The sequence below is a fragment of the Thermobia domestica genome, chromosome 1 (genome assembly GCF_964235325.1).
Source record: "Thermobia domestica chromosome 1, izTheDome1.hap1.1, whole genome shotgun sequence".
Classification (NCBI taxonomy): Eukaryota; Metazoa; Arthropoda; class Insecta; order Zygentoma; family Lepismatidae; genus Thermobia; species Thermobia domestica.
The window spans coordinates 82,557,931-82,572,101 of record NC_137454.1 but is presented as its reverse complement, the minus strand read 5'-3'; the positions used below and the strand labels follow the sequence as shown (position 1 = coordinate 82,572,101).

Genomic DNA, 14,171 nt, shown 5'->3' with positions numbered 1-14,171 from the left:
AGCAGTTATGCTGCTTGTATTTTAATTCGTGCGTGCCAGGAATTTACTTTCTGAAATTTTGACAGTTAAATATTAAGTTAATGTTTTGAACATTCAAGAATTTCTTTTGCATTCAACCAAGATACATTTGGTTGTAAGATATATTTGGTTTGTGAAACTCCTAAGTAGTCTTTATCAAGCGCTGGTTTAACTGCATTGCTGTTCTGTATTCATGATAATGTTTAGTTATAGGTGAGCTTTGGTTTAAATATTTGACATCAGATTACGTAATTGTTATTTCTTGCAATCAATCATAGTGTCATTTATCGTTGCATGAATATCGACGTTTTAATGTAGTTTAGTCAGTGTCTTTTTCGAAAGGGTTATCTATTTTATCTGGTGTCTTTCAAATTTTCGAGGTTAAGTGTCGTGGTAGTCCCACAGGCTAAATTTAACCCTATTCAGTCAGTATACGACTGCATAAATATGTAACTTACTTTTGACTTTCATAATGCATGACCATACATAAGTGGATCTTTAATAACATATATTTGGAGTGCACGCATTAGTACTATGCTTATTATTCAAACTATGTGTTTGTCCCATTATTTTAAACTCGAAGCAAATTTCTAGATAACTTCGGAGGTCTCGTCCAAGTATCGATTTCGAAAATTCACGTAGCAACATCTATATCATGGGGAGAAGACAAACATTGGGGGGCCCAATGTTCTAGGACATAAGTTGTCTGAAAGCAGACCAGGGGCGGATCCAGGAGGGCATCGCCTCCCCCAGATGATGGAACTTTCTTATTTTATATATAAATAAAACCCATCCCAGAGTTTGGGACTCTTAAAAGTAGCTCTAAGTAGTAGTATTAAAATCCCCCCCCCCTCTCTGGAGCAGATTTAAGTTGTAAGAGGCGTAAAAATTCCTTCGTGAAACGTACAGAGAAAGTAGCTTATAGGACCGTCTGCAGATTGGGCTGGTCCGTGAAAGGCATTTTCACTGGTTTCATCGTCCTGGTGTTAGGTATGGCTAAGTCCTAAGCTTAGCCTTTATACAATTGAGTCCCTTATAGGAGAAGAAAGATACGGGTTAGGTGTCAATACTATAATATCTACTCCCAAGTCGAAAAAGAAGGTAAAATAATGAGTGAAAAATATATTAGCTAAGAGCAGCGCCTTCATTGTTGACCTGATTAATTCCCGGTCCATCTCACGTGTCTCTTCTTGCTAAAGTGGTACTTGAATGTTATTGAAACCATCACCAAACACCTTAGTGTTCCCGGAAGTTTTTGCAGTCGGTACTAAGGTTAGTCATTTTGGACTTGCCATAATGTGGTTCGCATTCCCGTTAAGCTGTAGGTTTGCGTCTCTTGTGGTCCTGGTGCTGGAGGGGACGGCCCTGGACTCTGAATCACCACCACTAACATCCAGCGTTCTAGGTATTGATCGCTGCTTTTTGCATATATTTTGACAATCCAATATCCCACCAAAGTAATATAGAAAAACCGGCTTCGTACGCGACTGGATATGGTGACGATCTACCTATACTAAATTTAGTGCCTCTGGGTTAGGGGGCACAATTTCCGGTCGCCAGGTCGCCATTGGCAGCTAGAAGTTTAGATCTGGCGATCAGTGTTCAGTAGGAATGTTTCTGCATAAACTCACAGGGCAGCGCAGTTCCTGTTCCGCACGAAAATAGTTGTCAGTGTATGAGAGAAAGCACAGAATGTGAAGTCTTCACAACGTTGTAACTCACCCCACTTTCCCACCCTCAATCGGAAAGTTGTAACTCGCTCCTGGCGCGTCAACGCGAGAGATGTAATCTTTTTCTTTGTCAGACCGAAGACTGCGTTGTGGTGGTCAATCGCCGTGTGCGTAAGTTTCCTCGGGGTTCTTCCGTTTCCTACCACTTTCTTTATACCACCATTTCATTCATTTCTCATCACCACCTTGTCCTTTAGCCTAGCCGGCATAATCGTGGGACGTAAAGCTCATAAATCTCATTTCATTTTAATTTTTCAAAGGCTGTTTGGGGGGCGGGGATCTACAATACTTTCTACGTGAGAGATATTAGCGTCCATCATTTTTGGATTGGCGAGTGCTCATGACTTTGAAATTTTGCGCCCTGCTCTAAATGGCTTTTGTCTCTTGCGAAAATGTCAGGACAGGCACGTTATATATTTCACATTACTTTACATTGGTGCGCGGGATCCTGAGTTTGATACCCTGTAAGAGCCCCTTGGAATTTGAGCGCGTTACGAAGTCCCGCCTTAAACTATAGGTCGTTGTCTCGTGGTGTTGAAAGGAATGCTATTCTCCGGTCCAACAGACAAGTCAACTGACAAAGAATAAGCAAAAATGATCATTGCATTTAATACTCATGTCCTATGAGCAGGTATGATTTAATGCCGGTGTTAACGTAGCGTTTCCTAATGTAGTATAACATTTGATCATTTTGAATTGTAAGACCGTATTTTCTAAATTAATATTGAAACCGAAAGTGGTAGTGTTTTTACGTTACGGATTTTTATTATTATGCTTTCATTTATCGTATCCTAAAGAGTGAAGGGGTTCGAATCTTCCCATAAACTTATTCGCCCCGTGCTGCTACTGTATATCGGTGGCTGCATTACAGTCCTGTTTTCTTTTTCGACATTTTGTTATTCTCTACTTGATGTTTTATGCTTATTTCTTTGGATTATCATTTAAATAGGTCTACTTATTTATTTGGATTACGTGCCTCTTTCTTATATGTGGCTTTGCACGCATGCTTTCACAATATTTTAGACCAAGTCAGTTCAAATAGTAGTTCAACAACAGAGGCGGGTCTAGAAGGTAAAAATGTGGGGGGGGGGAGAGCCATATGCCCAGATTGTGATAGGTGTATCGTGAGTTTAGTATAAACTTTCAGATATATATGTAAATAATAGCTTAAATTATTTTGGCACTCAAAAATATTGGGGGGAGGGTAGGCCCCCTGGCCTAGATCCGCTACTGTTCAAGGATGTTCATTCATTTTCTTAAATACTTGAAAATAAAAGATGTGTGCGCATATCAGGAGTTAAATTCGGAAATCGTAAAATGCATTGAGATTTTTTTCTTCACAATAAATCATATATGATTGTATAGTCTAAAGCAGATATACTACGTTCATTAAATCTAAACCTATGTTCCTAACTGTTTCGCCCTTGGAACAATATAACTCATTCTCGAGAGAAGCGGAACAAATATTCAAGTGAGTCATAGACTGTGCTTTCGGTGTAAGATTAGAAATTTAATTTAGACATCATACATAATGTATAGAATAGCTGTAATTGCCTAGTATGGAGAATTATTTGGTCATTACAAGCAAGAATTCGTTGCCGTACGCAAGGGATGGGTCCTGGGGGTCTGTACCGCTGCGAAATCAAAATTTTTCTGTGAAATAAGTATAATTTTAGGGGTAATTTTACATTTATTCCTATAATTTGACCTAATATTGAATCGAAAATCTTTGGATTCCTCCCGAAATAAGTTCATGCGTACATGCTCTGTTGACATTATCTAATTTTGAGCAATCAAAAGTGAGTATTATAGTTGTGAACTGTAATTATTGTAGCATTATATATTTATAATTACGCTAGTGTTTAAGTATCATGTCCTTTACCACATTCTACTTATGAATAATTTGGCATGAGATGTTTAGGAAATCTTTGACTACAGGACAAATTACTATTGAGGATTTTAATTTCTGATTTGTTCTGTGTAGTAGAACAATTTGAAAACATCAATGAATTATGCAGGACCCGGACATCCGCAGTAGATTCATTGCCTCTTGCAATTTCTATGAAACAGTGCCAATCACTCTACTTTATTTGAATTTCCTCATGAGCTCGCCTTTCACTTGGAACGCCCAGGTTCGGTTCCGGGTGGGACTTTAAGGCAGGTTTTCCCTCTTTTTGGGTCCGCGTCTATAGTCTTGTGATAACTATATTGATTCTGGTTTAAAGCTTTTAAAACTATGTTCATTTTAGATTAATGCTTTTAAAAGAACTTGTGTGTTTTATCTTGTTTTCTTTCATTTTTTGTTTCTATTTGTACTAATTCTATGCTTCTTCTTTTGTTTTCAGCATGTAAATTGCCCTGGAGTGTTCCTGGCTCAAAAGTATTGGGACCCGCCTCCTCGCTTCCGCATCCGTGCTACTCAGAGTTGTTCACGTCGACACAGTTCTTGCTGCTTAAACTCTCAGAAGGATAAGAAGATGGCCTCTACATCGCGACCCGGGACGCAGAGTAATCGTCGATCTGCAAGGAGTAATGGCAGGGCGAGAGTGCTACAACAGAATTTTTTCATCAACAGTTCACCAGTTCAGCCAACATCTCTTCCCCAGGGGAGAGGAATGTGCAGATCTCGAGGAGGGTACGGCGATTGTTGGGGTCCACGTTACCCTGCTGTAGCGGTTCCTGCTCGAAACTTCCCACCTAGACCTGTTTTTGTATCCCAATTTCAATCCATGCCGCCTATGTCACCTGGAGTATCAGTTGGCTTCGAACAGAGTCCAACATCCATGCAGAAATACGCTAGTTTCCATCCTCCTGCAGTTAGTCCATCACCACCTCCATTTTATGTTCCTTTTCCTCCAGCAACGAATGTTCCTCCTCCAGTGTTTCCTGTACCAGTTCCTCAACAGGGTGTTCTAGCTCCTGCACATGTTCAGATTCCAGTTATTCCTGGTGCTCCTTATCCAGGAGAATGTCTTTGCTGTCCTAGGTCTCCACCAGCTGTGGTCCCGGCATATCAAGGAGGGCTCTTGATGGTAAGTCCAGTTCCTGGCCACTCAGCAGGGATTGGGCAACAACAGCAGTGCATAACTCTGTCCGGTGGTTGTGACGACTCTTCGCCAGAAGCTGTTGGCCATGGTGATGGAAAGCAGCAGTACATGGTTCCGAAGGTTGATTCTTCACCTCAAGTTTTGGTGTCGTTGCCTGTGGGTTTCCGTCCAGATGGTTCTTACGGCCTCCTGCATCCCAGTGTATCACCGAATGTTATAGATAGACATTCCACTTTCTACGTTAATCAAGGTTTACTTCATCATATTGCTGTTCAACAAGAAATGCTGTCACGGTGCGAACTTCTCCAGCTCTCTGAAAGCAGTAGTGTTGAGTTGCAGTCAGTGGATGAGGGCCGTGAATTGAAGTGTGCAGGAGACGACGAGGATGACGATCAGGAGGATGAAGAAGACAAATAAGAAACAATGTGGTCCCTCAGATTGTAACCTATCGAGGTATTTTGACGTAGCTCATTCTTGCAATTGTCATTGTGCAAGTGGTTTTGAGTGATAAGATAATCAATTATGTTCATTAAATATCTAGTCATTTTTTTTAACTGATGTCTTATACGACAGGTATTTGTATCATGTCATCAAAGCAATTTTATTTTTATATACCTCTAGGTAACATTGGTTACATCTAGATGCGTAGTCATTACGTATTTTGCACTTCTGGGACTATAGGCAACTTGACTGTGATATCATATTAGGGCCAGTTTTGTATGAATCTCGATTATTGTCATTAAATTTTTATAACTGGATACCGTTTGTTTGTTTATTTCTAGAGTTGATTTTGAATCATTAACTACCTAGGTATATACGTGTAATCAGGGATGAAAGTGGATCTGAAAAGGTAGGGAGACGCATGACTTGCCTATCTTTGCACATTGTGATCTGCCTATCTTTGCGTGTGTGTGCAATTTCATTATTTTGGGTGTATCTATGAATTTGCAGAAAAGACAGCTTTGCTTGATGCGAGTAGTTGGTTCGCGCTATGCAAAATGGCGGTGTTCGAGGTGTATTTACAGTTTTGATTGAATTTGCTCTTCACAAAATATAGAATAGTAAATCATTCTAGCTCTGAAGATGTTGCCGCTGTATGGTAACGAAAGCTCAGCACAGGAACACTCGCTCTGGCAGCAATCCAGAGAACATTGGATTAAAAACATTTAGTTGTTTTAAAAGATAGCCTATTATCGATCCTATTCATAGGCGACACCACTGGATGCAGTGGGTGCAGTTTCACCGACATTAAGTTCGATTCTCAGATTTTTTTCTTTTCTTTTTTTCAGTAAGACTTAGGGATTATTTTTGAGATATTAAGGCTCTATAAAGCAGAGCGTTCTGGAAATAGTGTTAGGATGTGTTATGCCTTCCTTCCCTGCACCCACATTACCAAAATCCTGGCGCCGCATATGACTATATTAACGGTATATATTAAAATATTATTAAGTTATTATCCACTACATGTTCTGGAGCAGCGATTTGGAGCGTGGTGGGGGCGATTTGGATAATGCCAAGTTCCTGTAGAAGTGTTTCCCAACCTGGGGGATGTTAAGAGCGAGCAAGGAGAACAGACAATGCTGATAGAGTGATTTTGAGTTTAACGTTCCTTTCAGCAGCGAGGCCATATGAAACAGACCCTGCTGATTAACGTGGAATCCGAATCACATGGGCTCCCGCCAAAAAATGAACCCGAATCTCCCACGCCAAAAGCGTGTACGCTAACCGCTAAGCCATGAAGAAACCCCGAAAAATACTGATAGAGACAAATGGATATTCATTATTACAAGTATTGCGATGTTGTAACAGAAGGTGTTAAATAGCAGAAAATAGTGAGTAACAATGGCTTCGCAGTGAAGAAAGCTAGTAAATAATAGTAATGATAATATTGCACTACTGGTATGCACAGATCTTGATAGAAATAAGAACCATATTCTTAGCAACTTCTATTTATTATTATTGAAATTTGAGAATTAATTAGGTATTAGGAGAAACACGTATGGCCAATGAGTGGAAGGGAGGCGTGAGTGAAGTATGGAGGGTTTAAGTTGGTATACAGCTGGATTAGAATTTGTAGCAGTAGCGTCATTTGATATTTTGTCAGGGGGGGACAAGGTTGTCCTTGGACATAAGTTCACTTTTATATTTTTTTATTTTTAAATATATTAGTACACAAAGTATATACTTCTCAAACTCAGAAGGATGCAATTGCCCTCCCCTTGCTGTGTAGCTGTAGAACATTTATTTTTGAACATTCCAGATAAACTGAAGAATGGGGTTGTTTTTGCAAATTTAAGAAAAGGTGCTGTATTTTTATTAGGGCATACGAACATAATCAAATGTCAAGATAATATAAATGTGCAGTCTTATCTTTAGGCTGACCGCACATTGACTAGAGGGCAGGGCTGAGGTACAATGTTTTAAGCAATGCAACATGACTTCATTCAACATATTCATTTGCAAAATGAAAGTCTCTTCAACGTTGTGGTTCATACATACGGTCAATACTCTCAAGCCTTTTAGCGTCTCCTCGTCCCTCTGGTCAATATGCAGCCAGTCTTCCTATATGTGGGAGAGTTTTTTTTTTTTTTTTTTTAATACTATATAGGCACTTAGTTGAACAAGTGCAGAGAATACGACAAACTGTAATAACTGTAGATTCCTACTCACATTCCCTCAGTGAATTAGACAGCAAAATAAATCAAGATACATGAGATTGCAAAAGGGGTTACAGGTACAACGTTAATGGGTTCATGGCTACTATAGTGCTGCCAAAATGTCTTGAGCCGTGGAAAAAATGCGAACTAAAGCTCACACACCCACGCGTTGAGCCAATAAGGGTTCAGCTGTTGCTAAGCGAGAGAAAGGGATTGGAATTCCTTCAGCCGATAGCAGCGCTTGCAACGGAAGATTAGGGATCAAGTCAATGTAGCATTTCTTTAGTACTTGCTACAAATTCTCTACACGTTTCTCATTGTTGCTGCTCTGGCGTTCTCTACGCCAGCTTCCCCCCCCCCCTTTCACCAAATTTGTTACTTTTCCTAATTTCGTGGATTTCGTCCGAAGGGACCAGTGATGTCAACCCGTGGGAAAAACTCTGATTTTGTGAGAATTTTTGATGTTAATTATTCGGAATGGGATAAAGGGAATTTTCGTTGAAATTGAAAAAGTATATTGGATTTTTCTTTATCTGTATGTAAAACCCACAAAGAAATTCTCTATGAGCGGGGATTAGACATAATGAGTAATCATTGAGCGTGTGAATGTCAACTTTTAAACTGAAGTCTTCTCTTCGAAATTGGCAAAATTACTGACTCAATCACATGTGTCTCTTGAAAATCAAGTATCAAGAAACGAAATTTGTGCTGTATTATTTGAAGGAAGAAGAAAACGTAACAATGAACGAATAAAAGAAGAAAGTGAAGTATCAAAAGAGAAACAATCAATTTGCAAACGTACCAAACTTCTCTATATCAATCGGCTCAGTATAAGGGGATGATACAAAGGTTTGGACAACATTTCTGACAACATAACAAAGTATACTTGTTCTCGATTAAGGAAGATATTTATTCACAAACTATGTTATGACTGTGGAAGATCGAAATTTGTTAATTCACCACAGATCGAAAGGAGTAACACGCGACATACGTAAGGTTTCATTTTCATATGTTATTATTATTATTACTGTTGAGGTGAGTTGATTTTGAGTTCAGCAGCGAGGCTATATGATACGTAGACCTACATATTAATGTGGAATGAGCTCCCGCCGGGAATCGAGTCCGGGTTTCCCACGCCAAAGGCGCTTACGCTAACCGCTCAGCCTCGAAGGAGCTTTATTATTACTATTAATAATAATAGTATAACGTGGGAAATCAAGATGCAAAATCACATTAACATGCAAAATGTGATTTTATAGCGTTTCAGGTTGACATCAATGGAAGGGACTAGTATTGGCCAAGTTCAATAACAGGGAGGGAGAATGGTGGTTCAGTGGTAGAGCGTTCACCTCCGGTGCTTGGGGTCCCTGGTTCGATCCCAGCTTGTGCCGTGTGAACTTTGTGGTGGACAAACACCGTGCTCGCGGGTTTTCTCGGGGTTCTCCCGGTTCCTCCCACTTCCTTCATTTCATTCATTTCTCATCTTCACCGTCTCCTTTAGCCTCAACGGCATGAACGTGGGACGTAAAACTTAAAGATTTCATTTCATTTCAATAACAGGGACTGAACCACTTTACAAAATCGATCACAGTGAAATTTTCTAATACAGCACGTTAAGCTTTGCTGCATTTAAATCTTGTACTATTAGTAGGGACTTGTGTACTAACTATAATCATGAATAAGCAATACATCAAAAACGTTGAAACATGAATGTCCGAAAGAATGGTAAAATTAGAATACAAGAACATGGCAGCCATGGAGGTAGGAAACACGCAACGTAGAGGCAAAGATGAAATGATATATATATTCGTGCATCATGTAAACTGTGTGTGTGTTTTTTTTTTAATATACCGACTTTTCGTTTAATATAAAATATTTGAAAAAATAAAAGATAACAAATTTAGAGATATTTTTAGAAATTCTTCACATTTCAAGAAATGAACAAAACAGATAAAGGTGCCGTGGAATACAAGCAAGAGGAAATCAACTACTATACAGGACTGTATGTGATTTATTCTCATCTCAAACATAATACCTAAAACGAATAGCTCTTTATCTAATACATGAGGTGCACCCCCAAAAAACCGGACTGGAGTTAGACTTCAGAGTACATTATTGGTTCCAGTCGGTGGTGTCGCCTTCAAACTACTTTCCCTCTGCTTCAACACACTTCTTCGTTTGCTGTTGCTATTGTGTGTAACATCCCTGGAAGTCATGTTCTGTAAGGGTCTTTAGTACATTTTTGTCTTTTTTGCTAATCTCATTAACGGAGGTAAAATGTGCTCCTTTCACTTCAGATTTGATTTTCAGGAACAAAAAGTTACAAGGTGCGAAATCAGGCAAATACGGCGGGTGATCTGACGCTGCAATGTTTTCTCGAGCCAAAAATTGCTGTACGGATAGAACCTTGTGAGCGGGTGCAAGATTTTCCATTAAGATGCATCTAACTGACCCTCTGTTCGAGTTCACAATCTCAGCAATTGCTCTAATACGTAATCTGCGGTCATTTCTAATAACATGATAAACGTATTCGATATTTTTTCAGTTACAGAAGATGGTGGGCGGCCTGTTCTTTCATCATCACCATCGCAGCTCTTCCTATCCTTCAGAAGGGCCAATCCATCTGAAGTGGTTCGAAAATGGTGAAAATGGTTGCTCGACCATCTCCGAAAATTATAAAAATTTGAGTGTGATGAACCGTGTGTATGGGAAGGTCAATAGCATCATTCACGTTGCCGTATGTGCAAGTTCTCCTAAATGGCGGCCATCTTTGTTGTCGGTGGAGTGTCAAGTTTTGCACATGCAAGCGTTTATGAAAATTACAGTTGTTCAGGATGTACGAATCCGACAAACAACCAACAAAAACGAATGTTTACAGAAGGGACTGAGGTACACGGAGAATATAAACCTTCACCTTCACCTATCGAGAGGTGTTGCATTATCAGGGTGCAGACATAGTCTGTTTCACCCATATCCTAGGAATTGTAAGCGGAGTAACATTGTGTTTGTTGCTTAGTAGGTGTGCTTTAACCTTTTCCGGTGGAAATTGAAAAATGAGCACTGGAATAGTCATTCCCTCTTGTTGGAATATATGAGTGGTGTTAATTCCGTTGTCTATGTGAGAAATAAAGAGCTAAGATTTTCTAGTGATTTTTTTTTCACCGGAAAACGAAATGTAAAAAAAAAAAAATGATATTATTAACCAGGTAATGATTAAAGTAAATTAAAGGACAAGTCCATTATCTTAAAAAAAAATTAAATGTTTCAGGATATTCAAATCTTTGTGTGTCAAAATTTGTTTGATGGTGAAGGGTCCATAACCATAGCGTTTATTTAGCTCTTCAATAATTTGAGTTCTATATCTAGATAACAAAGGACATTGAAATATGAGATGATTCAGAGTTCCAACCTTTTCGTTGCACCACAGAGAGGTGAATCTCTCCGATGAATTTTGTACAGAAGATATGGAGTAATTGCAGTGTTGAAACGAAGTCTATAATATAATATGATTTTTGACCGTGACCAAGTGCGAAGTGCATTCCAGCTGGATGATTGCAAATGGTTAGTTTGCCAATAGTATGTTCCTGGTCCAATTTTATGTTTCCAAAGGACAGTTTGCTCCGAGATAATCTGGTCAATGTAAACTAAAAAGTTGAGAGGTGATAATTTTATATTGGCTGAAATACCAGAGTTACGAGATTTTTTGGATAAATCGTCGACAAATTCATTCGGTTTTATGTCAACATGACTTAGGACGTGGATAAAATCTATGATATGACCCATTTCAATTAATTTGAATATAAACCTTCTAAATAAATATGCAGGGTTGTAAACCAATACATGAAATCACCAGAAAAACTATAGGAAATTGCACTTTGAAGGGGCTGTATTTTCGAATGGCATAAGTGGGGGGTTCACAAGTTTTGTGCTGAACACTATTGCATGTAAAGAGTCTGCAGAAATATCCATGGCTATGATACTACTGGCACCGTAGATTTATGGATTTATGGGGGGTCCAAAAGTTGAATTTGTGATTTTAATGCCAATTTGGGGGCGTAATATCGCAGGAGGCAAAGTGATAAAAGTTGCTGCTTGTACCACAAAGTAATTCTGTATGTGAATAAGCTATTGCAAAAAATAAAAATCATGACATTACATGGAGAGAAAAGTGAGGACATGGTAAAAATGGGAAGAAAGCACGTGTGTGACGATGTTTGTCGCCTGGAAAGATTTAAATGTTTGGATTATGTTTCATGCTAGATCTCAAAAACTATGCATGGTGCAGCAATTAGGCGCGTTTTTGTTTGTGTTAAGTTATGCAAAAGCTTGCGAGTGGCATTTGTTTAATCTTTTTAACTCCATGATCATTGCCACGTCTATATGGTAAAGGTGTTAGCTGCCTCTTGCACCCACGACACCCATCGTCGAACTGGGCCGCGGGGTTTCGACACTTAATGTATCAACAAAATGACGTTGAAATCCAGTCCCAGTTACGGAAATTAATGTTCAAAGCAGGGTGGATTGATTTAAATCAGTCTGATTTGAATCACGATTTGAATCAAGATTTAAATCACTTGATTTTTTAAATAAAAATCGTTGATTTAAATCGAATTCCGCAATAAATTAATTTAAAGTGAAAATAAGTAAAATCCCGTTTCTGTTCTGTTATTTCGATTATGGAAGTTAATAATCATAATACAATGAGACTCAAATGTACAGTGGGGGCGCGGTGGCTCAGTGGTAGAGCGTTCACCTCTGGTGCTTGGGGTCCCGGGTTCGATCCCAGCCCCCGCCAAGTGAACTTTGTGGCGGACAAACACCGTGTTCGTGGGTTTTCTCGGGGTTCTCCCGTTTCCTCCCACTTTCTTCATTCCACCATTTCACTCATCTCTCATCATCACCGCCTCCTTTAGCCTAACCGGCATAACCGTGGGACGTAAAACTCAAAGATTTCATTTCATTTCATTTCAAATGTACAGTATAGTATGAAAACAAATGTCATGCAGAGGATGATTACGGAAAATCCCGCGTTTTGAACAGGTAAAGGAGCAATCCTGCTGTCTTCTTTTTGTAACATTGGGTTTGGGTTTTAAAATCGTTAACTATTCCAACGAGGAAATCACCATCGACATTTAAGACGAGAATTCTTTTTTGTGCGTGTCTGTTTGTTCCCAGATAATAGGGCGTATTTAGAGGGGTCCTACCTCCTTTCCAAAAAAAATTTTTGTTAATTTTATAACTTTAGGCGAAATTTATGTATTTCATGCTGCAAGCTAGTTCTGAGTTTTTAAAAATAGGCCCCTGCAAACAGGGGCGGATCCAGGACGGACTTCTGGGGGGGGGCGGTCGGCGGTAATACTGCTACTTTTAAGAGCTCCAAACTTGTTATGGATGGGTTTATTTATATATAAAATAAGAAAGTTTCCTCTTGTGGGGGGGGGGGGCGATCGCCCCGATCGCCCCCCTCTGGATCCGCCCCTGCCTGCAAAATATCAGTAACTTTTGTGAAAAAAAAAGTGTCATTTTGATAAACGTTGCTGTACTTTTTCCTTAATGCTTAACCTTTTAAATTATATAACCTATTTTTAGGTGATAGGGTAGAATCTTCATTATTCGATTAAAAAGTACCAATAAGGCTTTTTACTTCGTTTTCTTCAAGACTTGAGGCATTTTAGAACACGTTGCACATGCTTTCATGCCCTTCTGCGTTGAGGCATAGTGTTGTATGACGTCATAAATTTAAAAAGATATTTTTGGTTATGCGTATTATTATTATTATTTGGCGGGTTACATTTTGCATTCAGAAGACTGAAATTTTGCACACTCGTTCAGTGCACCCCTTTATAATTGGCAGATGTTTTCAGATCTCTGCGTGGAAAGAGCGGGGTCCAGAAGGGCAAAAATGTTTTTAAAAAAGGATATTTTTTTTTTTAAAAAAAATAGCTTTTTTCGTGATTTTTCCGCCTCAGATGGAGACATATGAATGGTACCGTTTGAAGGGCTGTTCTATTCTGAAGAAAATTATGCACGTACTATGCTCCTAGGATAAATAGGGATGTCTCAGGAAACTGTTACCTGCGATTTATACGGGAATCTGGGGTATTTGGGGAATATTACTTTTCGCGGGCTTACTTTTGCACCTACAAGATTGAAATTTTGCACATTTACTCAGTGCACCCCTCAGTAAATATTTCAGATCTCTGCCTTAAAACAGGGGGAGGGGTCCACAGAGGTAAAAATTTAAGAAAAAAGATATTTTTAACAGAAAATTCCCTTTTTCGTGATTTACCCGCCCCAGATATATGATGGTAGGATTGGCTGGTTTAAAACCAAAAAACGAAAAATGTTCGTAAAAGTGTAAGCGTTCGTAAAATCTTGAACACACATTTGTGGGTTATCACGTTTCACTCCCGTATATTATTCGTATTATATCCAGATCTAAATTCCCCATTCATTACTCAAAGGGATTATACTACAAAAGCAACTTTTGTATTTTTATAAGTTTATGAACGTTTCTTTTGTGATTGTTTTATAGTTTATTATTATTGTTATTCAATTGCAATCAAAGAAAAATTCTAAATATTGTTTCATTTTAATAATGTTTACTATTGATAAAATATATCGAAATACCACACTTTTTGGAGGAGGTTATACAAACCCCACGAGGGACATTTATTGAAATAAGAAGAATCTTTGGTATCTATGTATAAATGGGTAAG

At 38.8% G+C, this 14,171-nt stretch overlaps 1 protein-coding gene across 6 annotated transcripts in view; it reads left to right on the top strand.

Moving 5' to 3' along the window:
• Positions 1-5,553, top strand: part of LOC145686598 (uncharacterized) — a 60,111-nt gene extending 54,558 nt beyond the window's left edge. For 5 of the 6 annotated variants that reach the window (XM_081760058.1, XM_081760064.1, XM_081760093.1 and 2 more), the window contains exon 2: positions 4,094-5,553. In XM_081760058.1, the coding sequence (XP_081616184.1) occupies positions 4,094-5,212 (1,119 nt within the window). In that variant the 3' untranslated portion in view covers positions 5,213-5,553. Of the gene's footprint in view, positions 1-2,349; positions 2,380-4,093 lie in introns of those variants that run through there. The other variant, XM_081760079.1, reaches the window with a different exon arrangement.
• The last annotated feature ends 8,618 nt before the right edge of the window (positions 5,554-14,171 follow it).